This window comes from Dasypus novemcinctus, chromosome 15, assembly GCF_030445035.2.
Source record: "Dasypus novemcinctus isolate mDasNov1 chromosome 15, mDasNov1.1.hap2, whole genome shotgun sequence".
NCBI classification, from domain to species: domain Eukaryota; kingdom Metazoa; phylum Chordata; class Mammalia; order Cingulata; family Dasypodidae; genus Dasypus; species Dasypus novemcinctus.
The window spans coordinates 4,517,796-4,534,447 of NC_080687.1; the positions used below are offsets into that span (position 1 = coordinate 4,517,796).

Below are 16,652 nucleotides of genomic sequence, written 5' to 3' on the forward strand. Positions count from 1 at the left end.
TTTTCTTCCTGATTCTGCCACAGAAATTATAGCACTCTTAAGGATTCTACAGTGGCCAAAGCTTACTGAGATCTTTTTGTCTCAACTTTATTAGAATTATAAGAAGTTAGACATGAAGAAAGGACTGTCATTTCTCATTTCTATTTTACCGTTTTCACACAGCTTATCCTCCATTTTCAACCTCTGTTTATAATATGGGTTGATTATGAGCTAATGAACAGAAAGGAAAAAAGTGTTTTATGATCTATGAGTATCTTATGTATTACAGGTTTCTTAGAAAAAATACTATTTTATAACATAAAAGTGACTGACTCAATATTTATATACCCACTAACTTCTCCAGGAGTCAAAATGGAAAAATCAACAATAAAGCACCTCATGGAAATAACCACAAGTAATCTGAATTATATGCTGTTTAAATCTTTGATTAAATTTTCATCCAGAGGTGCAATTAACAGTTAAGTAGATAAGAAATAGCTGAGTCTGCCCTTACATTGCAAATTGTTTTGTAGGTTTTTTTCCCAAGATACATTAAATAGAAAGTTTCTGATTATTTCCTTATAATAGCCTCCTTTTCTTCTTCAAAATGTGTGCATTTTTAGTGTATGATTTTCTCAACATTTTCTAATTATTTAAAATCCTTACTGCGACTCAAATTGAGCACAATCTTCATGCAACTCCACGTTTGCAAGCTCCTGTTTAATTTTTATCTATATTTAGGCCATATGGCAAACTTTATGGCAAGAATGATGATGTAACCGTTCCAATTCCTCAAAAAAATTAAAATGCCCGATTTGCCCCTCTGACTCTGGTATGACATCATGGCAAAGATAAGGGCTGGGACTGCGCATCTTCTAGAGAAGACGGGTGTGTCGGATACCCAGGAACGAAACAGCGGCTTCACTCCTTCTAAAGACAGGGCAGGGCCTGACAAGGCAATGGCCACGGAGAACCAGGTCCTACTTGCAGGTGAGAGAGTTTCTTAGCAACCTTGATTCTACACTATGATCATATATAACACTTTGTATTAAAACCATTCTTACACAACTGAAGAGTGCCTCATCTGCCTACCTAACTTTCTGGCATGCTGTAAACGAGGCTGGCCGTCTCCAGGCCCCGGGCTTCTCCCCACCTGGAACCTGCCACCTGGCTGTGCCGTAGAGAAAGCCGGTCAGTGGCAGGTCCACCGTGAGCGGACCTCAGTGAAGCCTCCCACAAGGTTATTTACTGGACCACACATAGGTAGTGCTTAATTATATTCCATTTTTAAAATTAAAAATAGAAGATTGTATCAATAAGTCTTTGGTAACCTTACACTGCTGAAAAAATAGTAGTCACTAAGTAACTACTGATTTAAATGAGACTTAATTTTATCAAAGTTATTAGAGTTTCATTATATTTTACAGATGGTAGAAGAAACACCTAGTCTGTTCCTAGTTTTCTTATATTTACTATTTCTTAGTATTTGCACCAAATGTGTTATACAAAGAAGTATAAGAGAGAAAAAACTTTGAATTCCAAGTATGCAAATATTCTTAAAAAGGCCACTACAGTCATCTGTACTTGAATCTTAGGTTTGTTACATGCAGAATAAAGAGGCACATTTTTTCCTTTGTACCATCTGCCTAAACTCTATCAAACTGGAGCAAATATGAAACTGGACATGTTCAAAGGCCCATCGTTTGAAAGGGAAGACTCCTTCAGTTGTGGTTCCTTTGTAAGTGCTGGCTTCAGCGTGGTCCTGGGTGGTGGCCTTGATCACATGGGCGAAGCCACCAAAGACCTCTTTATTTAACTCTATGAATTATTTAGAGAAGAATAAAGGAAACAAAACCACAAAATAACTCACACTGGTGACTTCCCATGCAGTTCCTGTACCAGGGGCTTCATGTTGCTTATACATTTTTGAGGTTTTAATGAGAATAAAAATGATTTATTAAGCATGCATTTGTTTAATAAGGGCTTCAAGTCAGAAGTACTTAAAGACTGAGACATTTTTTTAACATAAAATTTCTCATTTTGTAAAAACATTTCCTATTGACAGATAAGGCAAAAGAAAATGTTAAGTGACATCTGCTAAACTTTAATGAAAACTTAAAGAATCCTATGGGATAACATCACTCAATTTTTCCTAGATTACCTCTGATGGAAGTTTCCTAACAAAAAATCTGCAAATAATTATAAACTATTATAGACCCTTAAAAGTTTACTTGAAAACTAAATCTGCTTTTCATCAAAGAACACAATACAATCAGAATAATATAACGCAAAAATAATGTACACATACAGAATAATGTAAAGCACCACAACCACATCTGACTGTGAAACTTAAAAGAAAATGGAAAACAGATGACAGTATCAACCCATGATCTACTGAAGAACCCTGTAGGAAACATTGTAATTAACTGATTAAACATTGATTTTATCAAACAAAATACATATTATTTATTTTACTTCCATTCATTTGACTTCAAAATGATGGGAAACCATTTATTTTAAAGGCTAATACAAACTGAAATTTTATAATATAAAGTGAAGAAGAAGAATAGTTAATTCTTCCATTTTTTTCTTGTGTCATAAGATCTACTAGGCAAAGAAAATTATCCAGAATACCATAAAAAATGTTTTGGGTATTTGTGGAACCAAAAAAATGTATAACAAACCCACTATCTTCTTAAAATCAAGTACAATATTCTGAACATAGAAGCACTTTTAAAATGTAAAACGTTTTCTCCTGAGATGTAAAATTTCACTGGGAGGTAGACTTGATGGCATATCCTTTGGAGTTTAAAAGGCTGTCCATATGAGCTGAATTAGCCTGACATGTACCTTCAGACATTTGTAATATGAGCTCATGTAAATTTAGACCATATTTTGGACACAAATCATTGGCAATAGTAAGTTTACTCAAGAGCTCAGATAAGAAGGAAAGAAAAAACTGATATCCTTAATTCTCCGGAATAGCCAACATGAAATCTCCAGAAAGAAAAGCAGAAAAATAAAAGCACATAATAGTTTGTACCAAACCAAAGAAAAACAAATACTGCAAGAAATGCTGTATTTTCCTCTCCTTTTCCAATGCTCAGCTACATATGTGCTTCAAACAAAATTTAATATTTCAGTGGTTTAGCTAAATTTAGAAAACAGCAAAGCATATTTCAAATGCACAATCTGGAAAGTTCCATTTGCATTGAAAACTTACTTTAACCAAGAATTAAATCATGGATAATAGTTGTACTTCCCACTTTGGGAACACACACACACACACACACATACACACTGCATCAAGAGCGCTACTCTTGCAGATTTTCAGCCCTCCCATTGGTATGAATACCACTCATTGCAGTAACAGGGAGCTCTGGGGACCCTTACAAAGGGAGGCCTTTTAAAAGGGTCCAACAAGGTAGGTCGAAATCTGCAGCTTTAAAGCTTGCAGCTTGCCTCCGCCTTGGCACGCAGACAGCTGAGAACTGTGCCAAGCCTGCAGGGATGAGTGCCGCCAGCTAGGAGGTGGGTTACAGCCTGTGGAGGGGAAGCCTGCCTGGGTGAGCGCCGCGCCCATGCCGGCACAGTCACTGGCACTGACCTCTCCTCATCAGAGCTCTGCCATGGCTATGGCAGCCTTGACGGTGGGCGAAACTAGGCTAGAAATGAAATTTGAGTAGTTGAGAAAAACAGGTTTCTTAGGAAAATTATTTTAAGAAACTTTGAAGACGTGGCCATTTAGTACTTTTCTGTCCCTAAAACCAAGGTCTTAAACATCCATGCAGCAATTCATGATCCACAAAGATGGTTTTATAGGTTGGTGCTTAAGTTCACAGAAGAACAATAAACTCCCCCATCTTAATTCGATTGAAGGTGGATTACTCATTAGTTTCTATAAAAATATTTTATGGAAAGCTACATTTCAGTTGAACAAAAAATAACAAAACCATTCAAATTATTTCTTATGAACATACAGTTCTGAGTCACTGAAATGAGGTACATTTCATCAATTAACCACTTGAAATATTTAAACACAATCTGAATTATTAAAAAATTTCAACTTAAAATCAAACTGAGAGACATGCTTATAATATTGCTTCACTGAATCACTGAAATAAAGTGCATTGCCTAGCGAGCTTAAATTTCTCCCTCTTCCTTTCAATCAATATCTGAGGCAAAGTTTCATCTCTAGGGCCCTTAACGGCAGGAACTCCTGGAGCCAGCAAATGAGTAATGCTAGACCTGCGATTAGATGATGCGGTCGTCAAAGTCACTAGGCCCCATTGCTGCATTCCTTTATTTCTCTGCTGTGAAACCCAGGGTGAAGGAAAAAGGAACTCTAAGTTATTTCTTTCCACAAAAGCATTTTCCCAAATGTGTACCAGCATGAACCTGCAAGTCCCAGAACGGATGCTTCCACACACCTCTCGAACGTAGGGCTTGGACTTTGACAACATCGCCAAGTGCCTGAAGGTGAACCCCTGCCAGAAATGACCTGTGCTTTAACCTCTTTCTTATACATAGCCTTCCTGGCCAAAAAGGTGGAAAACCTCATGATTTCCCCATGAGTATAACCTTGAAGAAAGTAAAGGTGAAGACTGGAAATCGTTAGGTAAGTTTTTTTGGTTGTTGTACTTTTTTGTTTATTTTGGCTGATGTTTTAAAAAATCAGTTGCAGTCATGTTATTTGGGAGATGACTGTGGTTTTAGGCAGACTTCAGTCAGTAATCAGAACGAGTTTAGATGTGTTTTTCTTTCTATTGAGGAAATCAGGGATAAACTTAATAACTGCATGTTACAAAACATATATATCTCTCTTTTCGCTGTGAGATACAAAATATTTAACACTTGGATGACAGGATCATTAGGAGACCTGGCAGACCTGGTGACAAGAAACACCACAGGCCTATATTTCAGTTACAGAAAAACCAAAAATAACATACCATGTTTAGTTTCTTATAACTGCTAAGAAAGAACAATAATCCCCAACAATTCACCTATAAAGCCTATTAAATGATAAAGAGCATAAATAAATTCTCAGAACTCAGACTAACATATACAAATTACATGTTAAGAAAAAGGGGGCAGGGAGCAGCAAGATGTCATTCCACAGACCTCCCAAATGACACACACAGGCTCTACAGGGAAAGCAGCTGGGTTTTCAGCACCAGATAACTGGCAATGAACTTCAAAATTATGGATTCAGCTGTATCACTTTTAAAAGGTGAGCTGTAAAGCAGGCTCTCAAAAGATCTATAACAAGTTCTGTACATATTTGCAGAGATGGAGAGATAGGGAACATGGAAGAATAGGGAGGTGGGTAAGAAGTAGATGGAGAAAGAGCAGAAGGGAGAGTGTGAGCAAGCCAATATTTCTTGGTAAGATCGTTTATATGTGAGCATATCTCAATACAAACTATTTTCTTCACCCAGCAGGTAAGAGGTAGATAATATCTAAGCCCCCATGTATATATGCACACACGATATACAGTGATACAAAACCAATCCTATACAGTTGAATGCATCAGGAGATTGAGATTTCCTACCTGAGAACAAAGCAGCATAACAAGCTCTACCACAGACGTGCTGGACTTCATGCAAACAAGACCTACAAAAAACCAATATGAAGTCAAAATGACATTACCGCAGTATAAATGATCGGTCCAAGTTAATTCATTAACACAGTTTTAACTTATACATCCTCCTTTAAAACAGAACTAAAATAAAATGAATGGAAAGGTTCACTAGCACACATTTCTACAGCATTAGTTTAAAAATATTCAGATAATCAAGATAAGAAAAATACTAAAATACTGACTTCATGCTTGGGTCTGTTTATTTGGCCAAGACATTTCTTATGTTTAAACAAGGAAGGGGATGGTTACTGAAATCGATGGGCTAGTTAGAGCTGATTTTATACCAATGGCACCTGCCATGGACTGTCTCCTGCAACAAAGAACAATAACTGATGACTATCTGCCTAAAATTTCTTCCAATGGGCAAAATTAAAATAATTTACAAACAGGTAATTCTTACAGCTTGTCAATTAAGTTATTTTTTAAAATAATAAAAAATAATTTCACATACACTTAAAAACTCTTGTTAAGCAATGTTTATCAATCTCCCATTATTCTGCTTCCAAACTGTGTGAGAACAGACATCACAAGGAAAAGAACAGAATGTACAGCACGCACACGCTGATGGCCGGCGGGCCAGGGCCAGGGCTGCGGGGTCTGTTCTGTGCACTGCTGCATTTAATTCCCATTACTCAGTGACACAGCATGCTATTCCCATTCTACAGGTGAGAAAACAGTGTAAATACCATTCGTCAAGACTTTTTCCAATTACAAGGGTGGCTGCTAGGTAACAGTGTTCATAGTAAGAAAGCTATTCACAGTTGGCCATTTTTTGAAGTGCCAACATTGAGGAACAGTAAACCAAGGTTAGTAAGAGAATCTCTGGACAAGAAATGATATCATGATGTCTGCTAAATTTAAAAATGTTTTTAAAGTTTTACACTGCTCTAAAATTAAAATGACTTAACGGACTTTTTATGTGTGGACAAAGGCAATCAGTAAAAGCATCATTTAGTAAGAAATGCCATGATTTTCCATTAGTTGTTGCTAAATGGGAAGTTTCAGGGTAACCGTTTTTTTTCTTAAGGTGATTTCAATAAACACTTGCAAATGCCGCCCAGAAACTAGTGTATATTTATTGCAGTCGGTGGATAAATACCCTTCTGTGCCACTCTGAGAACAGCCCTGCCCTTATTGTGCAGGCAGCCAGAACAAGCTGTAAAGAGCTCCGGCTGCCCTCTTATCAGATCTTGGGGCAGACAGTTGACTAATGAAATAAGAGGCAGCTGTGAAGAGCTCATTTAGGAGATGGTCGCTGGAATTGATCAGCGGTGCTCATGCTGGAGAGCCAGAGGGAGGACAGCGAACTTTCCCACCTGTTGGTTCCCCAACTACTCAAATTCTGACAGAGAACAACAAAGGGAAAAGCCAAGAGCCTATGCACAGCAAAATCACCCTAAGGACATGATGTAGTCCAAACACTGACTTTAGATGGTAAGGCTTCCATAGAAACAATGAGTCACTATATTTCCTATGTATTATTAGGGTTTTTTCATACCTAAAAACGTGATGTACAAATTAGGAAAACCATGCAATTACATTTATCACAGACTTTTTTTTAAATGAAATTCTTTAAAAAACTTATTTAATATGAATTGTCGTAACTTTTACAATGTCATTTGCTCATAAGAATATCACCAAATGTTTCACCAAAAGGATTCAACAGGATGGACAGCAAATTGACGGGGCAGTAAGATCGCAAACTGCAAATAGTGCTCAGTGCTCACAGTCCCTCACAGCTTTACTAATGGGTTTTGTCTAATCAGTTTTGGAGAGAATGAACTAATGGAATCTCTTCAAAACAAAAAAAAAAAACCCTAATCTTGACAATGCCAACACAAACTGAGGCAATTTTGGAAGAGTCATCCTTCTAATTAATTACCTAATCACTTGGGTTGGGGCCATTCTAAGTGTTAATAAGAAACAAACAGGTCACCTCTAATGTTTGCCTAAAGATGCTGAAAACAGAAGGATTAACTTATAGCACCCCACCTCTGCACACTTTCTAAAAAAATGGCATTCATATTTAAAAATTTAAGACATAAGTAAAAACATTATTTTGTATAACTTTAGTACAAAAGTCAAAAGTCAGATTTATCTGGTGATGCTATAAATAAATGTGATGTGTATATTTTTACAAGTTTATATTTCAAACAGGTTGGGTTTTTCCTTTTTGCATCTAATAAGAACTCATTTCATATCTCCTCCTATGAATGATATATAATTAAGGAGTACACAGTAATGAACAGACATCATCTACACCTTCCCAGATACTCATATTTTAATTCAAATCTAAGGTTATCTAACATTTAGAGTTTTATTCACTTAGAAAGCACTTTCCTGTGTGCTGTCTCATTTGATTCTTTCAAACAATTCTTTAAAGTAGTTACCATCTCATTTGATAGATAAAAATGGAGAGATTTGGTGGCTACCCCAAGGTTTTCAGTCAGTAAGTACTGGAACTGGGACCTGAATTCAAGTCATGTAACTCAAAACTTTATTTTATGTTTGAAGCAGAGCAACATAAAGAATTCAAAATTGAGCGGGTGGAGATCCGGGACTCTGAGAAGGGTGTGCTGGGTAACTCGGCAGTGGGTGACTCGGGTTCCGTGGAGAAGGTGGCATGTGTTGCACAGAGAGGAGAGGGAGCAAGGAAGAGCTGAAAGGCCGTCTGCAGCCTGGGAACAGACACAGAGCACAGCGGCCACTTCCAGGTGGGTCCAGAGGGTAAGGGGAAAATTCAAAGACACACTGAAAGAAATAAAATGATAATGGCTTTGAAAGTCAAGATGAAGACTTTAGAGCAAGTTGAAAAACGGGGAAGCAATGCTAAGGCCCGGTCACGGCACCCCAATTCCCTGAGGACTGGTCACTGAAGCAGCAGCCCCCACAGAAGCCGTGCATATGCACCTCCAGCTGAAAGTGGTCGGGAGTGCTGGCCGAATGAAGGACCTTTTCCCCACCCACACTACCATAATCTTTTGACGAGAGCCACTGCTCCAGTTCTGCATCCCGAATCGCTCCCCAGCCTGGAAGGAACACTGGCACGCAGACACCGGCCTGTGAGGGGTGAGCGCAGGGGCCTCCCGTCAGGGGGCTGACCCGGCGGGAAGGAGGGCCGCCTCACTCCTCGCCTCACCCGTCAGGAACGACATGCTGGGGGCCGGCGACCTGCTCAGCTGCTCCCGCCGGCCAACACACAAGTGCTGGAGAAAGTGAATCAGGTGAAGAGATCTGAGGATGGTCCAGACTCCAGCAGCCAATGAAGAACGGACAGAGCTGAGCGACCCATCATCCCCAGACTGCAGGTCTCTTGGGCTCCTGCATGTTGAACCTCAGGAGTCATTTTCTACCTTCAGCACCATCCTTCCACTAAAAACAAAGCAAGCACAACCAACTGCCACGGAGAGGAAGAATCAGCCAGACTGGGCACCAAGTGGACTATCAGACGCGTGTGGAGGCAGAAGGGTGGCCTGTCTTTATTTAATACACAGACACGTTTGAGCTGGACTTCTGACACTGAGCGGCAGGCAGTGAGGCCGTCTGAAAGCACCCCTAGGCTCGTCCGTCACAGGACGCCTCACGAGGGGGCAGCGATGACGCTGTACAGCGACAGGCCGGGCCTCATCTTCTAGGCAAGGCGCTCCACGAGGGGAGAAGGGACCGGTGCGCATGGCTTGCACCCTGCCCGTGCTCCAGCACCTCAGTGAGCACGCGCAGAGAGGGGCCACCTGAACAGCGTCACCCCCGAGGGGCTGCTACAGTTGAGGGAGAGAGAAACTGAGAGAAAAGAAGCACGTTTGTTAGAACCAGAGCCCAGTCACTCAAAACGCATTTACCAAGCGCAGTGTCTAACGTGCAGATGCTACACCATGAGGGAAGTTAGAAAGAGCGAGGGAAGCAGGACAGAATCTGTGAGGCAATAAGTAGGGTTAGAGTCCTGGGTGGTTAAGAGCGAGAACAAAGGATGAGAAGCAGAGCAAGCGAGAGGAAGGCACAGGCAATGCGTGATTAAGCTGTGCCTGTTCAGGCAAAGAAGGGGGAGAGGAGGAGAGGGAGACAGGGAGATGGAGGGGAGAGGGGGGAGGCGGGAGGGAAGAAAGGGGGAGAGATGGGGAGAGGGAGAGTGGGAAGAGGGGAAGATGTAGAGGGGGAAGGGGAGAGGGAGAGAAGGAAGGGGGAGGGGGAGAGGGGGAGAGGAGGGAGAACAGAAGAAGGGAAGGCCACCCGAGGCAGACAGAAGACGTGTGCGGTATGGAGGAGCACGAAAGTGCCAGGGACACAGGCTCTGGGATGTTCTGTCATGGAGCTGAGGTGGAGGGAAGAGGCTGCACAAGGGACGAAGCAGCAGGAGGGGACCGTCAGGACATCCTATCCCAGGGGTCCACGGGGAACCCCGGGAGGCACAAGCAGGACGGATGGAATTCAATTTATTTTAGACGGATTCCGTTCTGCCGGGACAGAGAAGAGACCAGTGGCTGTGAAGGCCAGTCAGGAGCACGAGAGCCTGAGTGGAAGGCAGCGGTGGTACGAGCAGACAGATTTGGGGGCACTGTGGAGAGGGACCCCGATACTCAGACAGCTGAGCCTGTGCTTAGAGGCAAAGGAGCAGGAATCAGGGGTGAAGGGGGACCCCCGCGGGGTGGGCACGGAGGGGGAGGTGGGGGGCCGTCATGAGTTTAACCTTGGACACAGGGATAAAGGGAAAATATTTAATTCTGAGCTTCAGGTTTGTTTTGTTTTTAAAGATTTATTTATTTCTCTCCCCTTCCCCCCCACCCCGGCCCAGGTTGTCTGTTCTCTGTGTCCATTTGCTGCGTCTTCTTTGTCTGCTTCTGTTGTTGTCAGCAGCACAGGAATCTGTGTTTCTTTTTGTTGCATCATCTTGTGTCAGCTCTCCGTGTGTGCGGCGCCATTCCTGGGCAGGCTGCACTTTCTTTCGCGCTGGGCGGCTCTCCTTACGGGGCGCACTCCTTGCACGTGGGGCTCCCCTATGCGGGGGACACCGCTGTGTGGCAGGGCACTCCTTGCGCGCATCAGCACTGCGCATGGGCCAGCTCCACACGGGTCAAGGAGGCCCCAGGTTTGAACCGCGGACCTCCCATGTGGTAGACGGACACCCTAACCACTGGGCCAAGTCTGCCTCCTCAGGTTTGTTTTTTAAGTAGAGATGCCATCACTGACAAGGCAGATATAAATAAGTCACACATGATAACATGGTGTTGAAGAAATTTTAATCCGGAAGTTGTTACAAGAGTCCCGAGAGCAGACCGCCGCTAACTTCACCAGTACAATTTTAAGATCTAGTTTGTCTATTTCACCTCGTGATAAAATATACTAATTCTTTTTCATCAAATAAGCTGGACTACAGAGACAAATTGATTTTTAAATATCAAATCTGCCCAGGACTACTTAGTTCTTAATGAATTTACTCATATGCTTAACTTTTAATTCCAAAACTACTAGAAATTAATGGCAGTGAAGTAGTTCCAGCTGAGTAATGATGACTGAACAAAAACTAAGGCAATTTTGCATGCCCCCTGTGCATCACTGCCTCAGTTTCTGTGCCCATTAGTGCTATGGAACCACCACGTTAGAAATATAATTAAAGTAGCAAAAGTAACATCTGCAATGGTTTGTATTTTCTGCATATTCTAAAACTTAAACAGGTTATTATTTAGGTTAAGGAGGAAACCATTATTTTAGTTCCTTTTATTTATGTTTACTCTTAACCCACAGGGAAAAGCAGCAATTTAGGGCTTGCATCTGTCAGGGTCCTCCAGGGAACCAGACCGAGAGGCTGGATTCTCAGCACCACAGGCCTCCCGCAGGCCCAGGCCTGAGACGCAGTCCCCGTCGAGGGGCAGGCGGCGAGCGGGGAAGCCAGCGAAGGTTTCCGATGAACTCAGGAGAGGCTGGCTGGCGGCAGGAGAGGTGGACAGTCTTCTCTCAATTCACCATTTCTACTCCTTTCAGACCAGTAGGCAGTGGCCAGCTTTGCGTGCACTTCCCACGGTTCCACGCAATCAAAACATGGAACTTTCCGGCACTCCTTCCTGCTACTGGCGTTTCTGGTCCTGAGTCCCCGAGGCGGCTGACTGGGTCCTGGCTGGACCCCCCCCCAGGGAGCTGTCCTCAGGGACTGAAGCTCTGGAAGGTCCCTAGTGGAGTCGCTTCTGGCCCTAGGCGCAGAGGCACTACCCAGTGAGGAATTCTCCAGACCACCCGCTTCTGACTTCCTTGCACTTAAGAGTTCTGTTCCCAGCTGATCGCTTTCCTCTTGCATTTTACTATAAGCTGCAAGTAGAAACCAGGCTGCACCTTCCACACTCAACTTGGAAAGCTCCTCAGCTAAATAGCCAAGTCCACTGCTTTCAGGGTGCCCTTCCACTGCACCTCAGAACTGAATTCGGCTAAGCTCTCTGCATGGTAAAACAGAGATGGCCTTTGTTCCAATGTCCAACAACACATCCATCATTTCCTTCTAAGCCTTCGCTGGAAGGACATTTAGGGTCCATATTTCTACCAACAGTCCCTTCACAGCAATCTGGGCCTTTTCTATCAAACACCTCACAATCCTTCCGATCTCGACCCACTACCCTAGTGCAAAGCCACTTCACACGCTCTGGTATTTGCGACAGCAGCACCCCACGCTCCTGGTACCAAAAATGGTTTTCGTTTCCTAGCTGCTAAAATGAACACCATGCAGTGGCTGGTTTAGACAGTGGGATGACAATTTGGAGGAGACCAAAACTGAGGTGCCATCAAGCAACGCCTTGTCCTGATGGCCGTGGCACGTGGCAGCTTCCCGGCTTCTCCCTTCTCATCCGCGTCCTCCTGACGGTTGGCTCCCGGCAGCTCCCGTGGCCTCGCCCTCTGTGGCCCTCCCTAGGAGGCCTCTGAAACAGGACTAGGCCTCATCTAAAGGGCCCGTGCCACAGATTCAGGCTAAGATTTAGGACCTGGCGTTCTAAGGCCAAGGGCCCCAGCCACCCGGTACCTATGGCAGCCGTGGGTTCCAGCCTTAGTGTTCAAATGCACCCTTCCATGTCACCCTCAAGTCAGACTAGGAACTGCTCCTGGGCAGGGTCCCTCCCTAGCGTCTGTCCAACTCTCCTGCACGGGCACAGCATCTCAACCAGCACAGTGGCGTCCCGTGGTTTTCATTGTTCCAAACCTACTTCTCTGAAACGTACCATTTCTTTCCCCATTCCATCACCGTGATATCCGTCTACCTCTAAACAATTAACTTCAATGTGACCACTTAATGTTTGAACTTACTAAGGTCAAAGCCATTAAAATCACCACAATGAGTATACTTTTCTAATTTAGATTAAAAAAAGATCAAAACAAAAAAAGATAAAATTCAACATTAAGCATCCTCTGAAATAGCAAGAATGGTTTGAGTTTTTATTGCTGTTATCACTAATACCAATATGTGTACAAGCAGTAGTAGTAATTCCTATTTTGACTAGCCATTCCAAGACTTGCCTGTATGTTCTTTCAGAACATTTTAAAACTAAAAATGGTATTAAATGGAATCCATTGTAATATTAATGTAAGGACACTAAAATAATACTGTTTATTCACTAAGAGCTTGATTAAACATAATTAAACCATTACAGCTTATATTTAGATCAATATTTTAAATTTTTAAAAATGGTCAAAATACTGTAGAGCCAGGAAGTTGGCACTGAATGCTTTACGTTTAGTCCACTAGAATGTAAATTATCACAAACTTTTTGCAGTCTTACTGTTTTGAATAGGAACCAAATGACGCCTCTGCCCACGCCGTATATATCCGAGGTCAGCAAACACCCTGTAAAGGGCCCAAGAGGGAGCAGCTGAGGGCGTCCCAGCAACTCAGCTCTGCCTTGGCGGTGAGAGGGGCCTCGGTGATCCAGGAACCAGTGGGCGCGGCAGGGTTCCCCAAGAACCATTTCCTCACCCCCAGGGGTGTGTGCATGTGTGCGTGCGCCTGTGTGCGTGACAGAGACTAAGAAAGCCAGCGCAGAGCAGAAGGGCCAGAGGCAGGAGGACACGTACCCACATGTGTCTGCAACTCTTGATTTTTAAAATTTGCAGGGGAAATTAATTTAGATGTAGGTCTGTAACTCCTTATCTATAATTCCAAAATCTATGACGCTCTGACAACGGGAAGCTTTCTGAAGATAGTAGCGAACTCTATTACCAGCAAAACCTCATCTGAATAATGTGACCTTATTTATAATGCTTACTCCGCTTAGTGTAGAGTATCCATATTCAGCAATGCAGACATACCAGTGTTTGATTAACAAGTTCTACACCAGAATTCCCTGGTGGTGCTATGTAATAATACACATATATGCAAATACTAACTTTATTTAGTCCTGACATATCTGAGTTCACAACTATATCTGGTTCTAAAGTTTTGAATAAAAGAATATAGGCATTTATTAAAATAAATGTGAATGCAGTTTTTTAAAAGTCAGAAATTAATGACAATGTATTTTACAAATATTATTTTAAAAGATTCGTAAAGAAGTTACTACCATTAATTTTAACAGCAATTCCAATGTAATCAGATATTGCACTTTTCCCCATGGAAATCCCGTATATACTGAAGAACTAAAAATCCATTTCCAAAGAGAAATGGCTGGCTGAGTGCTTTTAAATTCCAAATCAAGAATGTTTAGATGGCTTACAAAGGTAACTGTAGCTACAGTCACATAACACCCAAATCACCATTTTGACTCTTTTATTGAAACTAAAAAGATGGGGTTCTTTTGTTTGCTGTGTTTTTTTTTGTTTTGTTTTGTTTTTTGTTTTTGTCATGTTTTGGGACAGCCTAGGGAAGGGGTTCTTCACTTTTGTTCAACAGACCCCTTTGCCCATCATGTGAAAACCACGGGCCCCTTACTAAGTCCACATCTCACTGTGTATTATTTAATAATATATAAATATAAAATAATAATATAACACCTGCACCAACAGGGCCCCACAAGAATAATGTGTTTCTGAAATGTAATTCGAGCTCGTGTACCCCCTGTTAGGAACCCCTGGCCTAGGGTGATTATTGACTGAATTTTTTTTATTTTTTTAAGTTTAGCATCTGCTGAGAATTTTTTGCATAGTGGCACAGCTGAAGTTCTTAAGACATTCTCAGAGGTATTTCTTCTGCAGAAAGAGAAATTATAATAAAAAATGAAAAATCTATATAGAGGGATGGTTCCTACAGATATTTACTGTTGATCTGATTATTATAGAAGCTGAGCTGAAGAGAACCATCTAATGGTATTATTAACGCCTATTTAATGTGTAACCATGCCCCAAATGTATTCTTTAGTTACTTGTGGTTTGGAAACCATATGTCTATGCCAGTACATCAAAAATGCCATAGATTAGTGGACATATAATGGCAATTTCTTGATGTCCAGTGATGCTTTCATTCCTATGTGACTTTCACTTTTGTCTGCATATTCCATGGAAATAAACTTTTCCATTTACACATCCTTAAAACTGGATTAAAATTTCCAATTTATTAACATTTGTGTTGGCTGAATCTTGAGACACTGCATTTACAACAGATATTTAAGAAGCTGTAGTTAGACCACTTCTGTGGACCTTGCAGTGAGGACCTGTAAGAGATTCAAAGACCCGGCTGTTGACCTCTAGGAGCTAACAGCCCAGGTGCAGAGACAAGGCATGTGGACACCTATTTCTGAGGGAGAGCACTGCACTTTTATAAAGCCCTGGGCCTCCACACAGCACCACCATGGTTCCCGAGGTTTTCATCGGACAGATAATTTCATCCACAGCATTAGACTCATTTCCACCACAAACAGGAATGGGTCTCAGTGCCTTGACCTTTCCGTAACTCACTGATTTCATCACAACAGCCATAAAAATAAGGACAAAATAAGGAAAATAAAATATTTCTACTATCATTAATCATTTGGATGCTGCAATTCTCACTTGGTTAAATTTAATTACAGAACCAAGTGTCATTCTCATATTGCTCCTCTGTACCTAGGTTCTTTTCTTCTCCCTGCACTCCTTCAAATTTTATTGGAGATAGTGTGTGAGCTGCACTGCAACCGAAAAAAAACACATTTCTAGCTTAAAATATTAGACCTAGTAATAAACTAAAAGTAAATGGTTCTTTTATTCCTTCTATTCCCTCTTGCAATAACATAGACTACAAACAATGGTCATCTTTTGATATAGTATGACCTGGGAAATCCACTGATGACATCACATACATAGCCATAAAAAAACCGTCTATCAGGAAGTGGATTTGGCCCAATAGATAGGGCATCTGCCTACCACATGGGGGGTCCAAGGTTCAAACCCAGGGCCTCCTGACCTGTGTGGTGAGATGGCCCATGCACAGTGTTGCGCGCAAGGAGTGCCATGCCATTCAGGGTGTCCCCTGCGTAGAGCAGCCCCATCCCCAAGGAGTGCGCCCTGTAAGGAGAGCTGCCCTGTGTAAACAAGTGCAGCCTGCCAAGGAATGGCGCTGCACATACAGAGAGGTGACGCAGCAAGATGATGCAATAACAAAAAAAATGAGACACAGATTCCAGGTGCCACTGACAAGAATACAAGCGGACACAAGAAGAACACATAGTGAATGCACACAGAGAGTAGACAACTGGGGGTGGGGCGGGGAAGGGGAAAGAAATAAATAAAAATAAATTTTAAAAAGTCTATCAAAAAGTGAAGAACTAGTCATTTCCAAAAACTGAAGCCATTCAAAGATTCAGTCCAGAAAACATTACTTTATGCTTCCTACATGCCAGGGCAAAAATAAGAAACAGATGGGCTGTGTGTGCTAGAAAAGCCTGCGTCTCACTGCAGGACACAGAAAGGTCAGCCGATTAGTCCCATGGAAGGAGACCAAGTGTTATGCCTCAAGTTGTAGGATGTTGACTTAGTAGCCAAAGTGAGTGATGGTGTTAAAGTTAAGTGCTATTGAGATGACAAGAACATGGTGGAATTCAGGAAAAAGCAAGAGGAAATCTTTAACTTGAAGTAACACGCAGTTAGGTAT

General features: G+C 42.0%; 1 protein-coding gene across 6 annotated transcripts in view; it reads right to left on the reverse strand.

Moving 5' to 3' along the window:
* NBEA (neurobeachin) overlaps positions 1 to 16,652 on the reverse strand; it is a 579,373-nt gene that overhangs the window by 307,206 nt on the left and 255,515 nt on the right. For all 6 annotated transcript variants that reach the window (XM_071208160.1, XM_071208159.1, XM_071208158.1 and 3 more), the window contains exon 34: positions 5,531 to 5,592. In XM_071208160.1, coding sequence (XP_071064261.1) covers positions 5,531 to 5,592 — 62 coding nt within the window. The remainder of the gene's footprint in view (positions 1 to 5,530; positions 5,593 to 16,652) is intronic.